This window comes from Vanellus vanellus (genome assembly GCF_965231255.1).
Source record: "Vanellus vanellus genome assembly, chromosome: 4".
NCBI classification, from domain to species: domain Eukaryota; kingdom Metazoa; phylum Chordata; class Aves; order Charadriiformes; family Charadriidae; genus Vanellus; species Vanellus vanellus.
The window spans coordinates 35,521,632-35,548,348 of record NC_138909.1 but is presented as its reverse complement, the minus strand read 5'-3'; the positions used below and the strand labels follow the sequence as shown (position 1 = coordinate 35,548,348).

The window sequence follows — 26,717 nt, the reverse complement described above, 5'->3', positions numbered from 1 at the left end:
CCTTTGTGAAAATCCTTTCCGAAGGATGCCCCTGGTGTCCAGCCTTCTGACATGACATGACCTTTTCATTTGATTTTTACCGTCTGATTTTTTTGTTACATTTTTATAGTACAGTGGGTTTGCTTTTATAGCTAGAGGAACAGAGGGAACTGTAGCCTCTTCTAATAGCACAGCTGATGTGTTGTATCTGCTGTGTGGTGTGATGGAAGAGAGGATATTTTTCCCCTTCCCTCCCATATCCACAACAGCACTGTAGCTGTTTCCAGCAGTGTGTTTACGTTGCAGGGGGAGTATTGCCTTTGTCTTTGATTACTTATATCTACTTAAAACATCAATCACTGTATTTCCCTTTATAAATAAAAATAAGTAACTTTTTTCTTAAAATGATGCAGTTACAGTCTACATGTTTGAACTTGTATTAGATCATGTCATGTTACAATAATGTCAAATAAATCCAAATCATTATCAAAAGGAAATCTAATTTTATTAAAATGTTTAGTTTAATGTTGAAAAAGTTTCAGTCTGTTCCCCTTTCTTCTGGCTGGTCCTTCCCATCAGTACCTTTTTGCTCTGGAATGTATTTTAGAAGTTCTAATTTGGAACCGAAAGCAAAGTGAAAATTCAGATTTTTTTCCATGGAATTGGAATTTCAAATGTGGACCAGCCCTGACAATAAAACACTGCCCTAAGTTGTCTGGGTTACAGATTCCAAATTTTTATGTGGAAAGCACATAGAAAATAACAGTATCATGTAGGTTGCTCATAATGTTGAGGAAGAGGCAGCTTCCAATAGTCTTTCATTCCTGTCAGTAGTGCACGTGCTTTCTAACCGTATCTGTGTATCTTTTCTCCCCTTCTCAATCTCACCAGCCATCGTGTCATGATAGTTCTGCTTTCCAGGATGAGCTGTGAGGAAGAAAAGTCATTGTTTAAAGGGTAGTGTAGTTTTGTGCATGTCTTGCTCCTGCTTCTAGGCCAGAAGAAGCAGCCTGCCTTACTTAGATGATGTACTCTGCTAATTGATACTGCACCACTCTATGGTTCATCTCTCATTATAGTTGGAAGCATAATCCTATGGTGAGAAATTGCGGGGTGAGATTCTTATCCCCAGTCTGGCCATATCATGTCTGGGGAAAGAGCTGCAGCCTCGTGAAGACCAGAGCCCCTTGCTGTAAGAACTAAGGGAAAACTCAAGAGTGAAGTATGCAACACTTAATTAAAGTGCAAAGCACACTTCTCTTGTAACATGGGCAGCATTTCAGAGCTGTTTGAGTTCCACTGGGGACAGTTTTATGGCTTATGACATTTTATGATGAGCTGCTACACCCTTGACACTTTCTGGGGGCAGCTCATGACAAGGGAAAGAGAAAAAACAGTGGCTCAAGGGCATCTTGTCTACTTTTTTCTTAAGCTACTTGTTGCAGGATGCATCTCTTAAAAGCACAACATACCATCCCTCTCATGTTCTAAAGTGGAACAAAAATGACCCTGCAGGTCTTTGTACTTGGACTCAAGGTCTAGTAACAAGAATTCCTGCAATGGAATTACCGTAGAATAATGGAGGTGGACTTGGGGATGCTAGTTGACCAGATGAAGACATATGCAATGAGCCTTAAGAAAGGTTGCTATTATAAGATGAAATAGTGAGTGTAGATGTTGCCCACAAGTCTGTCCAGTCTAATCACAAATGTGGAACATCGGGATAAGAAGAGACAAAAAAAGTCCAAACTCCATCTCCTCCTCAGGCTCTGTAAGATTAAGTTTTAGTCTGGAACATGATCAGCTTAATAAAAAGACCACATGACAATATTTCTTGTGATTGCAGGTGTCTAAGGCTTGTCCTTTCCAACACTGTGTTCTTATATGTTTCCGTGTCTTTGTATTTCTAGATCAGCTTGTGCTTGAGTCTTCGCAGTATTAGGGATGAAGAGCTCATATACAATGAAGCAGGAACAGTTTTAAAGCAGAGCTCAGACATAATTCATTTGAAATGAGAAGGATGTAAAATGTGTTTTACATAGAAGAGTACATAAATGGTCTTTAATATAATTCCTTTTATTATAGGATGATGCCATTTAGATAATCACAGAATCACAGAATCACAGAATTATCAGAGTTGGAAGGGACCTCTAGAGATCATCTAGTCCAACTCTCCTGCTAAAGCAGGATTGCCTAGAGCACATTTCTCAGGACTGCATCCAGGCGGGTCTTGAAAATCTCCAGGGAAGGGGACTCCACAACCTCCCTGGGCAGCCTGTTCCAGTGCTCTGTCACCCGAACCGTAAAGAACTGTTTCCGTGTATTTGAACGGAACTTCCTGTGTTCTAACTTGTGCCCATTGCCCCTCGTCCTGTCACTTGGAACCAATGAAAAGAGCCTGGCTCCATCCTTCTTCAACCCACCCTTTAGATACTTGTATGCCATAATCAGGTCTCCCCTCAGCCTTCTCTTCTCCAGGCTAAAGAGTCCCAGCTCTCTCAGCCTTTCCTCATAAGGGAGGTGCTCCAAGCCCTTAATGCAGGGTGAAATGTATTTATAGTGCTATCGGGAACTCTAACAAATATTTCCATTTTGTTACTAGCCTATCAAATGTTTAGTATGGGAGAAATGCTACAGGAAGGTGCAGTATTATAAGTGGTAATACTGGGCTCTAGCATGACACTGGGTAGATATTTGGGGAGTGGATGAACCATAGGTAATGGTTTAAAAGGAGGGAAACAGATACTAGATCATGCTTACAAACTGTGCGTTAATACACTATCTTTTGGCTCTTCTGGCAATTAGCAACCATCTGCCATGGAGGAGTGTTTAGGTAAGTGAGGAGTAGCAGAACAGGGCTTGTGGATATCTTTTTCATGTACCGCTCTGCACTGATTTTTTTGTTAAATATTAGCACACTAGTAAGATCAAAACAGATGTTCCCTGAATCCAAGTAATACATATTGCTATGTTAAATTTTTATCAAGAGACATTTAATTTCATGACCTAATATTAACCATCCTTCAATTGTTATATTTCGTACAGTATTAAATATATGTCTAGACTGGCAGCAGTGATCTGTAATTACCATTATTTCTTGGTTTTACTGTCAGGTCGTGTACTGTTGGCTCTGACAGCTTCAGGTCGTGCCCTCCTGTAACACAGGTCAATTAGGTCAAAAGAAGCAGACCCTTTAGTCTTATGGCTCTAAATGTTTTCAAACTGAAAATTATATGATAGTAATAGAATAGAAGATTTCGGGCATCCACATATTTGCAGTTAATCCCTGAACATGAGTAAAGCTCATAGAAGGAACTGGATTAATGTCATTGTGCCTTTTTTTTTTTTTCCTTTGAGATAAGGATTATGGATGAAAAAATCCTGAAACAGTCTTGTAACGTGATATAATTCATTGTAGTTGCCTTGACCTTGGAGATGAGAGGATGAAGGCATCTAAACACTGCAACAATTTATTCGGAGATATAGTAGCGTATCAGTCACTTGAAGTCAAGTAAAAGATTTTGATTTTTAAAATCTAGGTGTCTACTGAGAAAGCTTGCCCTCAAAATGGGGAGGGGGAAGAAAATAATTAGTTCATTTGTAGAAGTAGATTTGAGATTTTATTGGCATATAGTCTGCCTGCTGATTGTAATGTGCTAAAGTTCTTTTACAGCTGTTTGCCTTCATTTGATTGAACTAAATTGGGCTTTTTTTATTTAAAATACATCAAGTCAACAATACAAATAGACACAACCCTTCTTTTGTTCCTTTATAAAGAAGCTCTTGAAGTAGATGATCAAAGGGGCTACAGATCCCTTTAGTGAGCATCTGGTAAATCAAGCTATCATTTTTATGAATGATATTTTGTATCTTACTTACATTTTAAGGTTTTTTTATGTAGCAGAATTCCATTAGTGAAAGCTTCTCTGCATTTCTATTTCCTCTGCTATATAATGTTTATCTTGTGAAATTGTGTTTAATAAATATTACAGCATTAGTCTGACTATATCTTAAGAATGTGTTTTCCCAGATCATATGTGAAGCCTGAGACACATTTTAATTAAGATCTTAAGCCTTTAACAGAGCATGAAGGGAGTCTTAAGGCACAGGCCTGAGAACATAGTGGAACTCGCTTTACCGATGTGCTTTTACAAGTCAATATGCTTTTGAGGTCTTGAGAAAACAGACAGTAACGGGATTTTCTATGTTGTAACCGTTACGGTTGGTCTACGGTCAGTCATTTAATAATTCCAGCTTTGGAAAGCTGCAGGTGAATATAAGAGTCCTTCCTTCTGCCACAGAAATCTCGCTAGCTCCTAACACCTGAAGCCTTGGGGTTTTGGTTTGAAGCCTCTCACAAATTGACATTTGTACACCTAATAGCTTGAGTTGTTTTGTCCCCAGGAGTAATTTGACTGTTAATTTTGGAGGCCACTTAACAGATTTTGTGTATTTTAGGTAAATTTAAAATCCAGGTTACTATATTGGAATTGGGCATTGGAAAGAGTGAGAAGTGCTATTGTAACCCTACCTAAGACCTCTACTTCTCTGTTGTTACTTAGTCAAAGGGACGGTGTGAAGAGACTTCTGATGCTACTGCTGTTTCTGTACTGAGAAATCACAGGATGGTGGAAGTGGTGGGAAGGGGCCTCTGCAGGTTATGTAGTTCAACATCTTGCTCACAGTGGGAAGGTGCTAACACTAGATCAGGCCAATGATGTCTTTTTCTAGCCAAGTCTTGAAAAACTCCCAGGAGATAGAGACTGGGCCCACTTATTTTCTGCCCACTTATAGGCTGCTTGTCTGTCTTGTACTAACTTCCAAATGAAAATGCTGTGGGAGACAGCGTCAAAAGAACCAGTCTGAATCAAGTTCTTTAGTTCAAATAGTGGACTATTTTGTCCAGCTTTGGAGCCCTCGACATAAGAAGGACATGGACCTATTGGAGCAGGTCCAGAGGAGGGCCACAAAGATGATCAGGGGGCTGGAGCACTGCTCCTATGAAGACAGGCTGAGAGAGTTGGGGTTGTTCAGCCTGGAGAAGAGAAGGCTCTGGGGAGACCTTATAGCAGCCTTCCAGTATATGAAGGGGGCCTACAAGAAAGCTGGAGAGGGACTTTTTACAAGGGCACGTAGTGATAGGACGAAGGGTAATGGCTTCAAACTGGAAGCGGGTAGATTTAGAATAGATATTAGGAAAAAAATTTTTGCTCTGAGGGTGGTGAGGCACTGGAACAGGTTGCCCAGGGGTTGGAACTAGGTGATCTTTAAACCATTCTATGACTGCTTTATATCCAGAGGGACCAGATTCATTCCCACAGGCACCCTGAAATACAGCTTTTTTCAGTGCTGTCGTTCAAAAGCCTTGCATTGTCTGCTGGCAATGTCGGTGTTACCTTGTCAATGCAGCTATTCCACAGAGGAAAGTTTCAGGGTTTTGCCCATCCAGCCAGTGTTACAGGCTGTAATACAGATCTGAAGTTTGAGACTTTGAACCTTGCTGACATTCCATATGAAAGGGAAGGACTGTGTGTAGAAGAAAGAATGAATGTTGGAGGATGACACTTGTTTTACTGTTACATTCTTATTCTTTATATTTAGCTTTTATGATTTTTAAGGCTAAGGAGTAGCAGGTTACTCTCAGTCTAATCATAAATACAGGTTGTGAAAAAAAGAAGGTCCTGGTTTTGTACACTCCCAAGTAGGTCAGAAGTTGATGTAATAAAAAGTATCTAGTCTCCTTCCCAAACCCTCGGGGTGCAGTTTCACAATTGCCCTGAGCTGAGCTAAGCCTGTGCCACCCCAGACAGAAGGATCTCATTCCCTCCTTTGGGCTGTTGTCAGTGCTCATGTGGTTAGTTGGATCAGAAGGCTGATCTCCAGGGTGTCTCTTCTTTACAGACGAAGCTGGTTCAGCAGAGGGGGGCAGAGTGATTTCTTGCAACTCGCACAATAAATCAGTGGCAGAGCTGGAAGCAGGGGCTTGGTATCATGACTTCTGTTGTTGATATCTAAAAAGTAGGATCATGTGGCTCCATTTTTTTTGTTCTGAGAGCTAAATTTTGGGTTCAGTCACTCAGAGCGTGGTGCAATCCCACTGGTTAAGTGTGGATTTAAACTGGTGAAACTTGAGATTGGAATCTGCTTATGTGTCTTTCTTTTGTTTATCATGTGTTTCTGGTCAGCAGCACGTGCTGTGCATGTCAGAGATGTTCCTCCCTGGAGTAGAATAAGCTGGAGCAATTTTGTGCAGCATATTTCTTTGACAGCTTCTTTGCCACAATAAATCATTAAGTTTAATTTATTCTTTCCAATGTTCATTTTCCCCTCTCAGTTTATACTTATCTGTAAATGAGGAAAAAAAAAAATCACAGGTAGAGCAGAGGAATAAATGGCAGATGGGTTCAGCCTAGTTGTTGGCAATTAGAGATTGTGTGGGTATCTAGAGCCTATTGCTGCTGGTGTTTGTTTTAATGCCTCCAATTCGTCACTGTTGTGTTGGGGATTTTTGGCTATTCATCTCACAGATAGTGGTAAAGAGTTACTGTGAAGGGCACATCCTAGCCAGCCTTCCAGATTCCTTATTCCTAAACAGAGAAGAGGGATTTGTTTTAATAAAAGAGTGCTCTGTTCCTGGTTTCTGCAAAGGGAATTCTGAAGGACTGTTTGCTTTGGTGCCCTGAACAACTCCTTCCCTTGTCTGGGCTGCTCTCCAGTGCTTAGGCTAATTCATAATGGAAAATAATGCTGAGAATGAGATGGTTGTTGAAGGAATAAAGAGAAAAGTGTTCACCCTCCTTCTTCACTGAAGGAATTTCAGTGCTGCTTTGGGCATCTTGTGTACATGAGCAAGTTTCGCTGTCCCATCGCTTTTCGGAGGAGACTCCTGTAGAAGGTATTGAGGACCATCCAGACACAAGGCCACTCTGCTTGTGCATTAGAATTGTCTGGGGCATAAACAACCATGATAGACCTTAGTTCTAGAAAAGGTTGTTTCAGAAAGCACACAATTACACATTGCAGGTTTTTTTAATCACGGAGCTTTCCTTTTAAAGGTCATTTTGAGAAGATTTCACTTTTTCCCTATAAAATGGCAATAATTCTTTTTAAAACAACCATATGGTCTTTTAACCCTGTTCTGAGGTGTAGGGAAGCTGTGGGGAAAACTGGAATTCTCTGTTTTTAAGTAACATGTGATGGGCCAAATTAATCAGGCACGATTATAATTCTGCTTCTTTATGATTATTCTCTTTTTTCCCCAAGATGTTTCAATGACAAATAGCACGTGAAATTCATTTGGTGGATGGGAAAGAGGTCTGGAAGAGAATTCTTTCCAAAGGTATTTGTAATAGTCTCAAAGAAAAGAGAGAAGGAGGAGGATCTGTGGGATATGTGTCAGGGCTGAGGCAGACTCAGCAGGTTGTAACCTTTCAGCTCAGAAGTAGTAGTAGTTTGGTTCTCTCTGAAAGAATTTCATGTTGATATTTTAAGACTGCTGGAGCTGATACTTGAGCTTTCGTTTATTTCTCTAAGGATTTGTGTAGGTTTCTGTCAAGGCTCAGGTCAGTGTCTACATTTTCCTTCACCTCTGGAATTTGTGTGGGAGAGCTCAGTTTGCAGTTATATTGTGTTGGTTTCCACAGCCTCTTACTCCGATGTGCACAAGAGAGAAGAGATTGTTACTTCTTCCTTTTTTTTTTTTTCCTTTTTTTTGTGCTGCTCACCTACTTTGTCATTTCATTGCAAGTTATTCTTCGGTGTCTGCAGATCAGTCTAGTATAGGCAACTTTAAGCAGTTATCTGGTTTGGCAGGTTGAACATTGAAATGATTGATCAAATACTTTCAAACCATGTTACAGGTGCATCCTTACTACATAGGAGAAAAATATTCCTAGTGAGCCCTGTCACATTGATAGTTTCTTCTTCATGTGTTTCTGTCTAATGCTTGCTGTGCGGTTTGCACAGCTGTACTTTAGACTCTGATACTATCATTTGTGACACATTGCATTTCTGATTTTGCCACAAAATTTCTCTTTTCAAAAGCAGTATTTTGGTCAGTGCAAGTATTGCCATTTGAATTTAGGCCATGTTTACGTATGGGATTTGTCCTAGTTCTGGCCATATGTGGCAAACCACATGCTCAACTGAGCCCTTAGTGTAGATAAGGATGAGCTGCTTTTGCATCTGTTTCCAACTACTTCAGTTTCAGGAACAGAACTAAGATTCAGTGGTACAAAAATTCACATTGCCTGTTCCCTTGGAGGCTACAACCAAGGCAGGTCACGGGCAAGTCCCTTGCTGCAGAGGACTGAAATTAGACCACACAACCCTAAATGTGGAAAGTATTCATGTAAGTATGGTCTTTATAAGTGTGCATAGCCACATCGTAATCTTGGGAGAGTTGTTACCAGATTGTCATCTGTTCTGGGTATAGTGGGCGTTCCTATCTCCTGAGGCTTGAGGCAAAGGTTGACTTCTAATTAAAGAGAATGTCCAAATTTAATCACCACAAACAATGATTACTTTGTTAAATCTCTCTTTTGATCTACAACATAATATCTTGTTCAAGCAAAAGAAGTACATTAGTGATCTCATGTTATATTAAGCAATATTTTTGCTTGGAATAAATGCTTAGTGGAAAGAAATAGGTTTGGTTTTACTATTATAATTCTTCTATTCCATGTCATCTGGACTTCTGCTTCCCCACTCCCCCACACACCAGCATCTAGTACTAATAAAGTATTAGTTCAAACAACCCTGGTACCATTTTATGATTGGACCAGTTCAGGAAGTTTCCTTCCTCTCCCAAGAGCACAGTTTCTTTTGGGCAACTGCTTTTAAGACCACTGTGTTGTTTTATTACCTTGTTTCCACTGCCCCTTCTAAAATACTAGGTCCATCAATAGCTAAAAGTAGGCAGTGCTCCTGATGGGTGAAGGTTGGGCAGCTAGGAAGGAAGAGGACACTATCATGGGACAAGTACAGTAATGACACCTGCAGGAGAGTCTTGCTCACCATACCTTACCGGTGTGTAGGACAGAAGATTATTTGCATTACTGCACAATCTGTCTTCTTCCTTCTGAGGCTGTTGACAAGGAAATGTGTTCTGTGAAATGAATATTTTACAGTGTGAACAGACTATCAATGCTTTCTGTTAATAACAGCATTTATTTTTTTCCATCTAGGCCAGATCTGAAATGACGACACAGTTCTCTATTTATTTTAATTACTGTTCCCATACTGTCTTTTGTGGGTTTTTTAAGTGATGTCTGTTAGTATTTGAATTAACAAAATGCACTTTGTGCAGTAACTGCCTTGCTGCAGGTGCTAAACAGGTAGTTTGCTTAGTGTAATGCAGATGTACTTGAATGGCGAACGAAACCAAAATCATTAACGTTCTTGGAGGGTGTAGAGTAGAAATTGCCAAGATATTTTCACATTTTTAAAAAAGTCAGGATCTTCATGTTTTTAAAAAGTATACAGTCCAAGATTTGTCCTTTTATCTTAAGATTTATCTTATTAGAACAACTGAAGTAACTGGGAAAAAATGGCAAAGCTTTCAGACAGGGGACCTCCTTCCATCCTGAAAGACAAATGAGGGTGTAAAAATGGCTTTTGTGGAGCAGACCAACAGTCCACCTGTTCCACTATTCTTATTCTGTCTTTGTTTATGTGTAAGTAGAAGCCTGAGGAAGAAGATAACGAAAAAAACAAGCATGCATTGAACTATCCATGCATTTTGTCAGCATCCAGATTTGTGTGGTCTGGGGTCTCTGAGGGAGGTGATGCTTTGTATTTAATAGCCCTCAATGGGGTTTCTTTAGGTACTTTTGAATTCATATACACTTTTAGCACCCACAGCGTTTTGTGGCAAGCAGTGCCACAGCTTAACCTCATGTTGCATGTTGAAAACATGCATGTTTGACTCTCTTGAACTTGATGTCTCCTAGTTTTCCATAATGGTTTCTATGTCCTGTAGTGTAAGAGGCTGAGCTGTCATTCCCTAATAGCTTTGCTGCTTTTTGATAAAGTTAAAATGCTGTTGTTCTGGGTTTAAATAGATCGTGTTAATCAATTAGGCAGTCTTAAGGAAAAGATCACTATTACTTTTTGAGGCCCACAGGCATGTTAGCAAGGGGAGAGGGGGATAAGGTTGTTGGCTGACATGAGAAGGACAGGAACAATTTACTGCCTTTGGAGTTAAGGGCATCGTTGAGACTGGAGGTTAGAGAAATTATCTGTTATGCTATCTGAATCCAGAGCCTTTAAGCTGCACTGGAGATTTTTTTTAAAGAAATATTATTTTATAAGCCTGTCTTTGTTAATATTTGGGATCAAAGGTCAGAGGTCAGAGTTGAAGTGGTTGTTAGGAGAGAAGGGTAACTCCACTGGTCCCTGTTTTTTCTGTTCTTTCAGTCGCCTAAGCTGAACCTGATACTTTGTGGCTCTTAATTTCCTCTGCCTAATTTACCTGATGGCATATGGTGCATTGATTGAAGCACATGGAGTAGCATATGAAAGAGCTATGTGTTTTGGGGATTCTTATGGGCTAGGGAGGGGCATTGATTTCCGTGGCTGTGAAATGTTTTGGCAAGGTATTTCTTATGACTGTTGCTCTGTAAAGGTCTGGTTCAATCTGTTCTACAAGGTGTTTGTTTCTGAAGCTAAATTTAGTTGAGTGGGGAAAGGTGATGATAGTGATTATTTCTTCCAAGCTATAACCATCCATTAGGGGCTGCAGTATTTACTGATTTGCTATATAATTTGAGGTCCATGATGTCGTAAGACAGCCAGGGTATATGATTGAGGGTGGAGGAAGTTCTTCTTGTCTTGTAGTATGTTTGCATGGTGACTTGCTCAAAGATTAGATCTGTTTCACTGGAAAAGCGCCCCAGTGGATAAAAGCTTTGTCTCAGTTGTTGAGGTATAGTATTTTGAGCGCTCTTACAGCAAATTCAGTGCTGTGCCCACCTGTCATGGTTTTGCAGTGCGTTTGGTGTAGATGCAAGTTTTGGAGGTGTAGGTGTGATTTTAAAAATCTGTTTGGCTCTGATGGTTAATGCTTGTGTTTCACCCTTGGAAAAGATTTTGAGTATCTAAAAACTTGGCTGGTTTCCCCCAACTTGGGCTAACAAAGATACTACCTTTAGCTATACGCTATACCTTACCTACATCCTTGTAGAATCAGAATTACAAGACTTGAAAAATAATTTTTGATGCATATCTTTTGGGAGTGGTTGACCTTAATCTCAGAGTTACTGGATCTTTGTGAATTAATTAAAACGACTGCAGTTTAAGGTTATATTTAAACACGGAGGTAGACACTGTAGACCTACAGATGTATGAATGTATGGTTTGTTGTTATGTAGAGCAAGTTTCTGAGGAATCATTTTCTGTATTTTGTAACCAAAAGCTCTGTCAATATCTGTGATAGAAAAGAAAAGGAAGTGCTTCAGTGTTTTTGGAGGAAGGGCAAGGGAAGAGTGTATAGGCAAACATGCCATTTCTCTGACTGAGCTGCATGCAGAACACTTTCTGGAAAGACAGGTCTGGTGAAGGGTGTGGTTATGAGATTTTATTTTAAAATTTCTGTGCACTGTGCTTTGTGTTAAGGGCCACTGTTACAAGTTCATGGACCTTATGTACTGTAGGGTGTAACTGGGTGAGTCAGCAGTCCATTGGACCAAGATGTGATCACACATGAAGATAATTTTGTGAGGCTTTAACATGGGAGGGTTGAGAATGAGTGTTTCTGCTGCTTGTTAAATGATTTGTTTTATTTTATTTATAAATACAAATGGCCAGTTTGAAGCCAGTTTGTCTCTTTATGTGGATGACCTTGTAATATTCTTAGACACGTTTTTTTGGCTGCTGGTTCACATTTGCAGTGTAGAAGGGGTTTTGATTTTTGTTTTTGAGTGCTGAGTTAAGACTTCACTATATTTGATACATGTGTATTAATACATCTGTTTTATACACAGTCCTTTCACAACAATTGTCTTTGCTCTCAACAAATTTCTCTAATTAAAACAATGAGGAAATTCCTTTTGTTTCCTCACTCAGCTAAAGCTTAAACTCCAGCACATTTCATGCTGCTTATTTGACTCGGATGGCCTACAAAGAAGTTGAATTATGCTAAAGGAGCATGGAAATCATACAGGATGGGATTGATCAAAGAGCTCAGCATTGGCCGTTGTCATACTTTGAAATTCTCAAAGGTGCTCAGCTGATTTTTTGGCACTAGGGTCACACCAGCATTGAACGCTTCTTGTAATCTCACTTCTGTGGCTGTGGTCGAACTTTACATTTTGTGTGCTCCTCAAACAGCTGGCTTTTATATTACAGAGCTGGAACTGTGTGCTGTTAATCTCTGCCTAGGCAGGATCCAGATACTATCTTAACTGCTGAATGTAGAAGCTATTTGGTACTGTCCCTTGGAAATGAAACTCAATTATCCATCTGCCAGAGGCCTTAAGATGCCTCAAGATTCCCCCAGGATCTCCTTCCTCATACATCCGCTAGTTTCTTCCTCAAAGGCTGCACGATAATTGAAGCAAATGGGCCTATGCTTTACAGATTATTTTTACATGGGAAACAGACAGACCTAGGCAACATAAGAAACACCCATACCCTGTTCCCTCAGTTTGATTACTGCTCTGAATCTTTGAAATCTCTATGCTTGCAAGCACCTGAACATTTTCCTCCAGATTCCTCATCTCCAGCTCATACATCCTCTGGGTCCTGCTGAGTTCTCGCCTTTGCAGTCAACACCCTTTTGTTCCTGCTCATTCCTCTCTGGAACCATGCCCTGTTGTGTTTCTATTCCTAAGCTTCTCAGCCTCTATGTTTTCAAAAGGCCAGCTGAAATACATCCATCTTTTGACTACTTTATGCAATCCCCCCTCTTCTTTTCTTTTCTCCTTGTTGATTTGGAGGTAACTGGTTTAGTAGGGATTGAAGATACTCACTGTTGTAAAGCAAAGTGCAATCTGTTTTGTTAGTAGTCATTAATGCTTCTAGTCATATAAGGACATTCACATACCACTTTCCCCCTTTACAAAACTTTAAAGATATTCTTAACACTATACTCGTATGTTCTGTGAAGTACACAGATGATTTGAAGAAAATCTAATATCTATACTTTGAGATACCTTGAATCCTGTGGATCCAGATCAACAGGTTTTCTTTATGCCTTTGTCCTGCTCATCCTTCATGATTAGACCAGGTTTTATTCATTTGTGATGTCAATTACAAAGATTCTGGAGCTCATTCAGCTATTTGATGTACAGAGGTGTATGAAGCAAGCAGAATGTCCTGTCAGTGGCTAGAGAGGGCTTTGACGGAAATGCTACTGCAAATAATTGAACCAAAGAACCATTCTTCAGAAACAAGCTGTGTTTTGTATTGTGGAAATAGGGCACTGTCATCTTTCCCCATTTGCAAATGCAGAAACTATGTAGACTTTAATTGTAAAGAATTTCCATCAGAAGAAGCTGCAGTTTACAACTAAGTTGTTTTATCTGAAAGAGCTGGTTCTTCCCTTTGGTTTTTTAACCCTTACTTTTGTGTCTGAATATATTGCTGGCTGGGCCCAAATATTCTGTCACTGACACTATGAATTCAGCGATACTTGCATTTACATTTACAGTGCTACGTTGCTGTTATGCTATTATTAAAATTATAGGTGCTTTCTACTGCTAGAAATATTTACTATTAAGGTTAAATTGTTATAAAGTATAAATACTATTTATTAATTTTATTCAAAACATACTAGCAGCCTATCACAACAGTGAGTAAAAATACATTGATAGAGGAGAATGTTCTTAGCTGTTACAGGAGGGTCAAACTCTTCAATAAGTAAAGCCCTCAGTTCTTGTAATGTACATTTTATTGGGAGCTGAAATCAGTCAATATACAATGAAGACTGAAAATAACTTGAATCACGGTCTGAAGATTTGTCTTTCTGGAACAGATGTGTTCATACAGTCATCTTTGGAGACAAGGTGGAGTTCAGGTCAGGTTGTTACCTGAAAGAAAAAGCCAGGGGAAATCTAGCTGTAGGTCTGGATCAGGAAGAAGTTAATTCAGGGTGCACATGAGCCGAGTGACACAGATTCACAAAAAATTTGGGAGGTGTTTCAGCTTCAAGATCTAAGCTGGACATTATTAAGTGTGGAAGCTGTTGCAACCTCATGACTTCTAGTTTGCTGTGAGAATTGGACTGTGAAATGTTATCATCTGCTGCCATGATCTGCTTTGACTTCCTGCCTGTGTTCTGCCTTAAAATTGAAGGTTCAGTTGCTAAAATATGATCCTTGAGTATGACAGTGACAAGCACATGAATATGTAATAAGTGGCTGAAGAAACAGCTAGAGAGCAATTCCTGAAAGGATTTCCCTATGCTGATCAACATGAGCTGTTTTAATTAGCTGAGCAGCTGGATTTTAGCTGCTTCTTAACGACATCCTCGCTTGTCCAGACAGTGGGAAGTCGCAGTTGCAGCATTCATTAAGTGATGCAGAAGTAGACATTCTCAGCATAGTGATGAGGATTGAATTGTCACTGGACTTAATTACTGGTTCAGGATTACTTGCTTTTGGGGCTGGACCCAAGAGAGAAGTAGTTTCACCAGGGTGAGTCTGATTTCCTAGGTGACCAAATCTGTGCTATTGAGCACATGATTTCTTACATGGCTGGATCTTTATTAGCCTTCTGTACCCACAGGGCCATGACAATGCCCCCTGATTTACCAGAGAACGTGAGAGTGCGTCTTCATTTTATAGAGAGACCACTGTGGTGCCAGGCTGCTGCTGACTGCTTTTTTCTGGTCCTTGTCTGATCTCCCTGTGAGTCAATCTGAATGACCAACACCAACAGGGGAAAAAAAAAAAAAAAAAAAAAAAAGAGTGGATCAACTGATAACAAAGGGTGAGAAGAACAGGTGACATGAGGCATAGCCAGCATTTGGTGATTTGCTGTCAGATTAGCTGCAGAGTCATGGACTTAAGGTTTGGTTTTGAGAGTAGAAGCTGAGCTGCTTACCCCAAGGACGGCTGCTGGCCTCCACGGCTGTCCATTCCCACCACTCATCCTTGTGCTTGTGTGGCTCTGCAGCCAGCTGGAGCAGTTGGCCTGTCTGGCTGAAAACTAATCGGGATGTTTGGGATGGGATTGTTTGTTGTTAGCAAAATCACGTGGCTGATCCAGCAGACTTGTGACGATGTCAGCACCAACACAAGAGAGCTGGTGGAAATGGTGGGCATGGGGATGGTGGGACTACTGGCTGCACAGTTACTGCTTCTTTTATGCTAATAGGGAAACTGCATCTGGAGTCTGTGTGCCACATAATCTCATTTACACGTATCAGTTGGAGGACTGGGTGTCCTCTGCAGTGGAGGCAACGAAGAAGCTGAACACTGTCAATACATTTTCAGTGTAGATTTACTTAATCCACAGGATTAATACAGTTCTGTCTGCTGCATCCACATCATGAAGATGAGATAGCTGTGACTCTTCTGTCCCAACTTTGGGAGCTTTTTGATTGAACTAATAGGTCTGTCTTTGGCCTGCTATAAGGGAGGTGGTAAATCTGATCTTTTGCACCAACCTTAATTTAACTATAAAATTATTAATATCTTTCTGCAATTCAGTCTGCAGTGAAATCATTTAGGTGGCATTTTAAACATTCTGTGTTTGGAATAATGTCTTCTAATAAGTTTTTTAAATGTTACACTGTAATATACTGCCTGTTATAAAGATGGCATGATTTCTAAAGTAACTGAGAGGAATATATGATGCCTTTTATTAAACTAGTGTTTTGCCTTACAGTAATTTCAACATCAGCTATTTAAAAATTCTAGGCTCACATTCCAAGAAGTCACAAGACATTAAAAATAGCAACATTTTAACTTTTTTAACTCTGTGTATTTGTGTATGCATATAAGACAAGGTCAGTAACCATCACAATTAAAAATATTAAAAAACTTTTACACACATGTGTGTATCTAAAGACTGATACTTTAAGAAAAGCTTTTTATAGCATGACGTGAAGGATAAATTTTGAGACTGCAGCAGATGCTTCAGTGTATTCATTTTTTACAAGTGATCATTCTTTTTCATTCTCCACCCCCCCCCACTTTTGTGTATGTCTAGAGTGATGTATGAAAGAAGTGCAATCAGTTTTCCTGCAGAATATTCATTGTTATGTCAGTTTAGACAAAAAAAAAACAAAGGTCCTGGTGCTGATAAAGGGAGCAGACGTTTCAGAGGATTGCTCAATTCCTGCTGAGAATCTCGTGCAAGCCAATAGGAGACTGGTAGAAGTGGATGAAGGAGAGATGCTGAGACAGGACTGTAGCTTGGGATGTCTTTTGTATCCCAAGCAGTACCACAACCCATAGGGCAGAAGACTGTAGATAGCCTGGGGAGACACACCCCCCCCCGCTCCCCCCCCCCCCCCCCCCCAAATAACTACAGGTATGGTCACAGGCAGGAGGGAGCAGTCACAAGCCAATACTGCCTGTGCTCTCCAGAGGCAGGTAAAGCCCAGCACTCCTCTGCCTCTCTGTGCTCAGCAGCAGAGCTGCCTCACCGTCAGTCGGCTGGTGGGAATATGTCCATGAGTTGCCCTCAGCTGAGCTGGAGCCACTGCTGTTCCTGAAACAGCTAAAACACATGTGGGTGAAAAGGTAGCTCGGAACCTCCTGGCCTCTTTGCTCGGGTAACGTGTGACTTAAATGCTATCCTGCTCTGGGCACACACAAATCCCTGCCTGCTCGCTCGGAGATGCCTGTGTGATTTGAGCTTTATTCCACTTGAACAGCACCTCCCCTCCTCTGCTGTGTGGGGACTGTTCAGGTGAGTGATACTCGCATGATTGCTGTGTTGGGTCAGGAGTCACGCTGCAGGAGCGGGCCTTTGAGAAATACTGCAGCTACACTGAAGTTGTGTTTGAAGAGAGACACTGCTCAGTGCAAGTAAAAGTGTCAGAGCAGAGCCCCCAGTGAGGGAGAGCCCATGGTTTATGCACAGGAAGTGCACTTACACCGCTGAACAGTTTACAGCTCTTTGCCCAGTCTAGTTTGTGGAAATTTTATTTCCCCAATACACAGACCTAAAATAAGCTTTTGAAGCGTTTTCCTCAAGTGTTTATATTTAGAAAACCTGTCCTTGAAGCCCAGAATAAAGCCTGCCAGGAAGAGTGAGTAGGTATTCAATGTCTTCAAACACACCATTGCAGGTTCTTTATCTTTCAGAAATGGTGACCCATGGGACCCTTTTCATATTACTGCCGACTTGAAGTACCCAACTGCTTTCAGCATAGCAGGTACAGCAGCTTACGGATCCCCTCTGCACCTATCTGAGTGCATTTGTTTGGGTGTGCAGAGGGACCAGCAGAGGTGGGTTAGGTCCTCCTGTTCATGGGCTGGAAGGTGAAGCTCAATGTTTCATTTCCACCTAAGGCAGCAGCTTCAAAGTTTGTGCTTTAAATTACCAGTGAGCGATGTCTAAAATAAATCTGCAGATGTCAGAGGAGTTACTCCAGTTGTCCACTCCTGTATGGCAAATTGTGTGTGGGATGGATGAATAGTTTGCATCTTTACTTATTCCATATTAGGTATGGCTGGGGTGGTGTTGGAGCTAATGTTTATCAGCATCTTTAATGCTCTGAGAGGTCCTCCTTTCTTCTGTCTGCTCTGTTTTCTTCCAGCAATATGAGTTTGGACTTTGCTTATATACATTACAGGGCGACACAGGGGCTAGTTATTGTCATGCTGTCCCTGCAGGTATTCTGATGTACCTGTCAGGGCAGTCCCACTGGGACCAGGATCAGAGGTCCCACACAGAGGTCCCTCTCCATTTTTCCTTGACACGTGCTTTTGTGAGGATTTTGTGTGTACTCTGGTTCAGTGCTGTGCCTTATGGACAGGAAAGAGGCAGGGACTCCTTACAGTAGAGTGATTGCTGCAGTTCTTACCTCATCAAATAGGAGAATTAAATTTGATTTGGTTATGTTAATAATTTGGATGACTTGAGAGAAAACATGTCATTAACTGTGGAGCAGAGGGAGGATGTTAGTAACCTTATCACTTCTCTCTTTGCAAGACAGGACAAGAGACCAGAAATTGTTGCCCATGAAATGGAGAGGGGTTAGCTCAGCATTAAGGTATGGGCAAAATCACAATCTGCCCCAAAACCAGCATCTTATTTAAATTACTGGGGTTTAGTGTATAACAAAGTTATGAAATTTCCAGTTCCTTTACAAGGCTTCAAGGCAGGGGGGGAGAGAAGGGAAGAAGAAATTCTACCTCCACTCCCATTTTCATGTTTTTAAAGGGCTTAAATAATTGTAAGCTAAGTGTGAATCCAACACTCCTGGGGGTAGGAAACGTCATGCCTTGCCAAAAGGTTGTTGATGGGAGGTGGAAACGAAAAACTATCTGCTAACAGCTTGTTTTGCCTGGAAGCTCATAAATTTTCTAACAGAACCATGTTGTCCTGCGTCCTAAATTACACAGATAGTTGCATACTTGAACTGCATTGCTCTTGGTATATCCATACTTCAACTTCAGTAGGTTGGTTGCGTGAAGGGTTTTGCTTCTTTGTTCTTTGCATTTTGATTTTAAAATTGTTTCTGTACCCTTTTGGCCCTCATGTTGCGTGGAAAACCGTAACTTTTGCCTACATGATGATTCCTGTGATTTCTAGCCAAAAATACCTGCTTGTGTCTGAAAGTGCTCATCGGATTCTGAGACAAATTGCAATGGGTTGAAGCACTCTTGCTAGTGGAAGAAAGAACTTAACTTGTTCCTTTTGGTTCTTACTGACACTTGAATATGCATACTTTATAGATTTCCTAATTTCCTGCTATAAAACAGAAGTAAATCTTGAATTCTGAGTATAGAAAGTTTTTGTTACTCCAGAAGATTTCAGATTCATGTTAGCAGACTTCAGTCTCCTTCCTGCTGGATACTAAATACGATTAAAATAAAACCCTAAAGATAGTAGTGATTCACAGCAATGAAAGCAGAAGAATAAAGTTTTGAAAATGAACATCCAAAAGAAAGAGACTTGAGTTACAAAGAAGAAAAAAAGGAGTCTGGGGTACACCCGTGAGGAACATACAACTAGAAGTGTTTCTCAAAGATGAGACTGTGTTATGATGGGGCATTTTGAAGGAAAAGCAGAATCTTTTTCTGCTGAGAATGCACAGTGAAATATAACTGATAGAAATGTTTTCTAACACAGCTTTGCTAGTTGGGTGGACAGGGGCCAAGACACATTTGAACTGTTTCTGAAACCAGACAAACAGGCATTGTTTATTCTAGACTAGCCAAACTATTTCAGAAAAAAGTTCAGTCAGAGCAACATTCATTTCTAGTCTTAATTATTTTTCAGAATGACTGTAGAGGGAGGACATTTTTCATCCACGTCCATTTTGACCGCCTCTTTCTTCTCTCCTCCAAATCCCCCTATTCTTCATCCCACTGGAGTAGCTGCAGCCATCAGCAGTTGCAGTGGAAGTGCATGTGGAGCTAAACTGAGCCCTGACAGAGTTGCGGGCAGAGTCAGAGCAGCGTTAAAATGCTAATGCCCTCTGCTGTATTAACATTCCTGCTGTATACCACTGATGAAGGCTGTGGTCGAAGGTTTCCGGAAAAGACTTGATTATTATATCTTTCTGTTGCAATTAAGATATTGTATTAATTTAAGTCAAATATAGTCTATTTATTTTCAACCTTTAAAAAGACTATTCAGCACTTCCAGAGGTTTTTCAACAACAAGTATTCTTTACCTGTTGTGTTTAAAAAAAAAAAAGAGAAAAAGAAAAAAGAAAAAACATCCTTTTCTGAAGTAGTTCTGTGTTGAGGTTTTTTTTAATCTCCTCCACAAGTGGTCATTAAGACCATGTTCTTCAAGTTGCAACACTTTCTGAAAATGATAATTCCAAGTTAATTTTGATTTTTACCTGCAAAAATAGTAGGGACTGCTATATCCGTTAAATAAAGCCTTCAGAAGAGAGGCATCAGAAACCTTAGTCTTACCAAGAAAACAGATGGGTTGACAAAAGGAAACATTTTTCTGTCCCTGTGTATCAACAAACTTTTGGTCATGTTGTCTTCATGTCTAACCCCACCTACCAAGTTATTCCTGAAAAATGCAATCTCAACTGAAAAGAAAGATAAGTTGTTAAGTAATTGTTAAAAATATTTAGCAAAGGAGTTGTAGGTTTTTACTTGTCTGTGTAAGTTGGATTTATTTACAAGAATGTTAGGTCATTAAATGCTTATAATCTGAGAATATGCACACCCACATGGGCTCTTTTCCAAGTTTTTCTGTCAAATGAGACAGCATGTGAACTTCAACACAGAATCAAGAGGAAAAAATGGTTTTAAATATTGGCTTTCTATCTTTGCTGAGTGTTGCAGCTAAGCTGTAACCTGGTTTTCATTAGGATGGGTTGGGTATTGTTGCATACTCCAAGAGTTTTGGAGAAGTCTCTGTAAGATAACAACCTAGGGGAAAAATGCACTTGGCAAATCCTTAGAATACATGGGGAATTTCTGCATGATGTTACTTTGTTGTTTGAGACTTTAACCACTTTGTAATATTTTTTTTTCTTCATTAAGCCAAGGACCCTTGTCATCCATAAGAGCAGCAATCAAGAGATGTAAGTTTACTTTTCCTATTTATTGAGAATCATAATATTGCAAGATTGCTAAATCTTCATTTTTGGTAACTAGTTAAGTTTATATGAGACAACAAAGGAGCTAGCAGGCTTTTGGGGGTCTGTAATTTCTTTCTCACTCTTTTTCGTTTTTTGCTTCAAGTTAGACTGTCGTTTTGGTTTGCTCATTCCTTCTGCCAATTAACAATATTTCCTTACTTATGGGCTAATGCATTTGTGCACAGATGTGATCCATCACTGAGGAACCTGGGTTACACATACTCGATTTTTAATTCACTTGACAAAACAGAAGATTGTTCTACTTCAGTAGAAATCTGCAGCAACTTCTCATTGGCTATACTAGGGACAGGATTAGACTCATGTACCAGACTCATTGTGGAAAACAAAAAATTGTTTATAAATCTTGAATGAAAGTCCAAACTCTTCTTCCCTGATTTAATTATTTAACTTTTCTTTCCCTTTCCCTGCTCATGATATTTCCAGGGAGAGAATTTCTTTAGCTGCATCTTCCAAAGAATTTTATGCTGTTTCTTTCTTCCGCTTTTCTTTTTTGTCTTTTCTGTCCATTATTTCAATTTCATATTGATGAAACAACCCTTAGGATTCTGCTATGGGGAAAAATAAATTAGTGTATGTACTACTGATTTGTTTCTCCTGGACCTATTAGTCCAGGGCTCAGTAGTATGGATTAGGTTGGAGGTAGTCAAGGGGGATCATGAAAGCTTTATTCAGAACAAGTCTACATGATGCTGTAGTTAAAATGCAGCACTTTATCTGTGCTGCTGCTGTCATAGATAGGAAACTGCAGAACAGAGTGCATCAGATCAGAGGGTCTTTTGTGGTGGAATCAGAAGTTGATTCAGACTGCCTAAGCCCCAGTACCTCATCTAAATGAGAAACTGTCTAAAAGATCGTTAAGCAATTGATATCTATGTTTTTGAAAATACAGTAGCAAGTGATACTTTGTTTTGAGGCACTATCAAGTGAAAACTAACCTAGTCAAGAAGCCCTGGCTCATATGTTATAACATCATTCTTAATAATATTAATATGTAAGAAGCTATGATGAAATATAAGTACCATGTGAATTATTCAGGTGATAAACTATTCCAAAATCTCCAAGCACATATCAGGACGTTGTATATGAAACCATAGTTCATTGTATGCCAGTAACCATACCTGTGGATGTACCTAAATTAAAAACGGACCCTGAATAATTCCTAACTCCCCTTGCATTAATCTGGAAAAAGTATGGTATTCTCTGGAAAAGTGTATTTCCCTAAGAGAGTTAGAAGTCTATCTTTAATTCTTAATCACAGCTTTTGTGGGCTGTTTATCTCTAATTTTCAAGAAACATGATAGGTATTTGCAGGGTTTCAACTTTCTAACTTGTGGACAACGTTTTATGACTTTGTGTCAGTGAGTCTCTCCATCTTGTGGCCAAAGAGGAAGAGGGTTTATTTTCCTTTCAGCCACAACTCTGGCTAGAAAGATGATGCATTTTGTTTCAATTGTTTGATAGCTCAGTAGAATTCAGAAAAGTGAGCCCAATGTGCTTGAAGAAAGCAAGCATGAGAACATGAGATATGCTTGGGAGTAATTTTTTAATCTCCACTCTTCAAAGGTTACCCCTGGATTTTTAATGATGATCTCAGGCCAGGACACACCACTAAATCCAGCGCCCACTGAAATCAGTGAAACTATTTCCATTGACACCAGAGGCAGCAACATGCACGAGAATGCCAAAGAAAGTAATGAGTCAAGCCAAGTGCTGCAGTAGTGAGACAAAGGTGAACAATGTTTTTGTTAGCTTCTCCAGTGTTCCAGAGTAGGCTGGTGTTAAGGAGCAGGGCTACAGAAGTAAGTCTGCTGCCGTAAAATATTTCAAGAACCTGCAGGCTTGTTCCATTCTTACTCTGTCCTAAGCAAATATAAGGCTGAATGAAGGATGTGTAACAGCTTGTATGCACTCTGAGGCTGTGGCTTCCCGTTTGGCAGTTTTGCAGCCATTTTTGGCTGTGGGTTTTGTTTGTTTTTCATTTTTGTTTTGTTTTGCTTGGGGGCTTCCTAGGTTCTTTTGGCTCCTGCTTTTTCCCAGCCAGATCAATTCTGTGACCTCATTCTCTCCCCATCTGCACAAGCATTTGGGCTGGCATAATGCAGGGAATGGTGCAGAGACAGGAACGTACAGCCCGAGGAAAGATGTGGGAAGGAGTGAAGCACCTTCATAAATCATTATTGTCAAATTTGAGTGAAACTGCAGGCTTGCTCTAAGGGTGTAATTACGCAGATTTTATTCACCACCCTCTATGGTGCCAGGCAGTTTGGTCAGCTGTGAAGAGGGTGCTTGAACTCACTGGGGGTAGGAAGAGGAATCCTGTCACCCCTTAGCTTATTTTTGATCAGTTCTCTCACTGAAGTTGTGCGAAGAAGAACTGGAGCCGGGAAGCAGAGGCAGGAAACAGGCTGCTGTTGGTGGTGGCATTTTCTTTCCCCTGTGCTGCTGGTGGTCTGAGCCCAAGGTGAGCAGGTTCAGGGAGATAAAATGGACAAAAACTGTACAGAAGGTGCCTATTTATTAATTTAAGACTCTGAACTCACTTATTGTGAGGTCATATGAGTGCTAATATTTGTTCAAGAGGGGACAAAAGTCCGTGTTTGGAAGAGGAATTAGGCATCACCATCTCTTTTAGCTACATTCAAGCATTAAATCAGCCTAGCTCTAATGTTAGACAACCTAACTTTTCCCTGAGGTGCCTGGAAGAAAAGGAGCAAGACTTCCCCCTTGTGCCAAGAAATAGTTCAGGAGAAAAGCTTCAACTCTCTTACTTCAGAGATGCATGAAAATTTTCAATTAGTTTGGACCTCCAGTTTTACACAAATAGTCTAATCAGATCTTGGGTGAAATCAGATATTTTTTTTTCTGGTTTTGTCTTGAGGATTACCTGATCATTTTAGCGTTCCCTGAAGAAGGCCCTCCACAGCCATGTAATGCTTTTGGTATTGCAAAGACAGCAAGTGTGGCCTCTTGCATAGGACCATTCTGTCAACTCTTCTGGTGTATTACTTTGTAGGTAAGGGAGGGAGTGTTCACCCACTCTTGAGGCTCTCCTTGAGATATTATAATGAATAACCTTTTATTCCTAGGCAGCTATACTGTGAGAAGAATAACTCCTCTGTCTAATAGTCTACATATTTCATAGGATTGATGGAAGAAATGTCTAGTCCTGTGTTGGAACAGTACTGAAAAAAGCTGTATTGTTAAATATTAGCACATGTTCTTGTTGTAGAAAGTAATACTAGTACTTTAAAACCTATTAATAATAGTTGATATGAATTAACTGAGATAGTTAATTGGCAGGATCATGTTTACTCACACCTACTGGAAGGGACAATAGATAAAAATCATCAGAAAATTTTGAGATTGATTTCCCACAAGACTTGGGCTATTTGAGGCTACGCTTCCAATCCTTAATGCAGAATGAAACTTGCTTTTAAAACACTCTGCAATGACAAAACTGTTCGGTATTTCATATGTATTTGCTAATGGAAACATGAATATTATTATGCAGTGTCTATATTGTGGAAGCACTCAGTGCTCACAGCAGGATTGTGTCTGAGCAGATCCCTGAATGAATTTTGTATTTGCCTCTATATAGCCTTAAAAGATTGCCTGAAAGACTGTAAATTCTAGCCTAGCTCTCTTCCAAAGACTCAAAAATGCATGTCAGGCTTCTTTTGCCACTGGCTTGTCTGTAACACTGCAATTTATGGGTTTGTGGTGTAATGGTGGTTGTACCAACACAGGCATCTTGATCTCATAGCTTAAAATGCCCCCTGCCCCATAATCTGTGTGTGTTTCAAATACAAATGACATATTAAGCGTGCTTGAAAAGTAGGACCTGGAGAAGAAACAGTAGAGGAAAAACATTCCAAACTTAAGTGTACAGCACAAACTGAGTTCCCTTTACCACTGCACGTTCAAAAATAATTGGATAAAGCCCCCTAAATAGTGCTTGTAAGAAATATGTACAAAAAATAAATCTGTAAGTCACTGATCTGTCCTCCATTTACAGTATTACCATTAATCCTTTACTTGCTTGAATTCTACTGTACTAGGTTAAACACATTTAGATGCCTCACTGACCCTAATGGAAATAAATAGTGACAATGTTATCGGTTGATTTGACATTTTTACTTTCCCCTGAGACCAATAAAGTTAAGATTAAAAGGTGTGGATTTTATGCACTGGGTTTTTCCTCTCCCACCTCTTCTTTAACTGCTTTGCTTACGTTTTATTTAAATACCACTAAGCATATGCTCCTGGAAATGTCAACAATTCTCACCCTGAGCATTTCTCAGTGAGAAAGTTGAGGGGACAACTGTCTTCAGTTGTCTGTATGTAAACCAGCACTGAAGTACATTTCCAGTAACTCCCCTGATGGAAGAAAGGTTTTTTTAAACCTTAAAGCTGTCATAATTTGAAATCTGGGGGAAAAATGAATAGCGTGCTTTTTCAAGGCAATCTGCAATGGGAATGAAGAATAGACTTACAGGATCAAAAGACCACAAGGCCAGAAAAATGGCTGTGGGGTTTTTTCTTTTGTTTTTAAATCAGGTGTGTGCTATATTTTAAAAACTGGTGTCTTCTCTCATAGGCTTTTTAATTTAAATTCATTTCTTTGAAATGGTAAAGGAATAAAAGCTGTGCAAGTCTGGAGGCAAGGATTATTTAGAAAGTTTATATTTTCTTTTCCCTAGCATTTGTGGAACTCCAAGGAAACGTGAGAGCAGAGATGCTCTCTGCTCCTACTGTGGATTTAAGAGCTTCCAAAACAAAAAATGTTATAAAAGTGTAGTTGTAACAAAAATGTGGCGATAAAAACAGGGGAGCAGTTGATGGAAGGAGGGAAGAACTTTATCAAGGTTCTTAAAAAATAAATGTTTATATTAAATGTTGTCCTGGTTTGAGGTAAAACAGAACCAATTTTGTTCAGTAACTTTTCTCCTTAGCTAGGCCTCTCTAACTACTGAAATTAACTGCATACTGTGGAGACAGTGTTCACTCTCTCAGAGTGGTAAGACCTATGTTTATAGCTGATGCCCAGGCATGGTATGCAGAGAAGCTCTTGCTTATACTTATTGCTATAACACCCAAGGCCAACCACGACAGATTAATTGGCGCCTAACGTGGGGCACGAACCCACGACCCTGGGATTAAGAGTCCCATGCTCTACTGACTGAGTAGCTAATTAATCTGTCGTGGTTTAGGCCAAAATCCGCTACTGGGGACCTGGGGGACCCCAGATGGGACCGACAGATGCTCCCCTCTACCCCTCTTCAAAGAGAGAGGTAGAGGAGGAAAAAGAGACTTATGAGTTCAGAAGGAACTAAACTACTTTAATGAAATAGTAATAATAAAATAAAAAGTAATAATGAAAAATATATACAAAACCGTATCAGGCTCCCGAGATGACAGTCACGACACCGGCTGGCACTGGGGCAGTCCCAGGCTGGACTCAGTGACGGACGGGAACTGGATTCCGGATCTGGAGTCAGGATCAGGATCACAGGCAGACGAACAAAGTCCTCCTCAGATGTCGGCCATTGAAGGAAGAGAGCTGACCCTTTGATCCCTCAGCTTTTATACTGAGCATGAGGCAGATGGGATGGAATGCCCTGTTGGCCAGTTTTGGGTCATCTGTCCTGTCTGCTCCTCCCTGCAGGTGGGACCCCACTATGCTTTTCCACTTCCGACCCTCCAACGGGGCAGATAACAAAGTTGGTTGGCCTTGGGGGTTATAGCAATAAGTGTAAGCAGGAGCCTCTCTGCATCCCATGCCTGGGCATCAGCTGTAAACATTGGTCTTATCACTCTGAGAGAGTGAACACTGTCTCCACAATATGCAGTTAATTTCAGTAGTTAGAGAGGCCCAGCTAAGAAGTGAATTTACTGAACAAAATTGGTTCTGTTTTACCTCAAACCAGGACAAATGTTTACATACATGGAAGCAGCTTGATTCCATAAATGCCTGTGAGATTATTTTTTT

General features: G+C 40.2%; 1 protein-coding gene across 1 annotated transcript in view; it reads left to right on the top strand.

Annotated features, from left to right (window-relative positions):
- Positions 1-26,717, top strand: part of SH3D19 (SH3 domain containing 19) — a gene marked incomplete at its 5' end in the record, with an annotated part of 150,904 nt that overhangs the window by 86,802 nt on the left and 37,385 nt on the right. Inside the window, one exon of the mRNA XM_082483062.1 lies at positions 20,610-20,650. Coding sequence (XP_082339188.1) covers positions 20,610-20,650 — 41 coding nt within the window. The remainder of the gene's footprint in view (positions 1-20,609; positions 20,651-26,717) is intronic.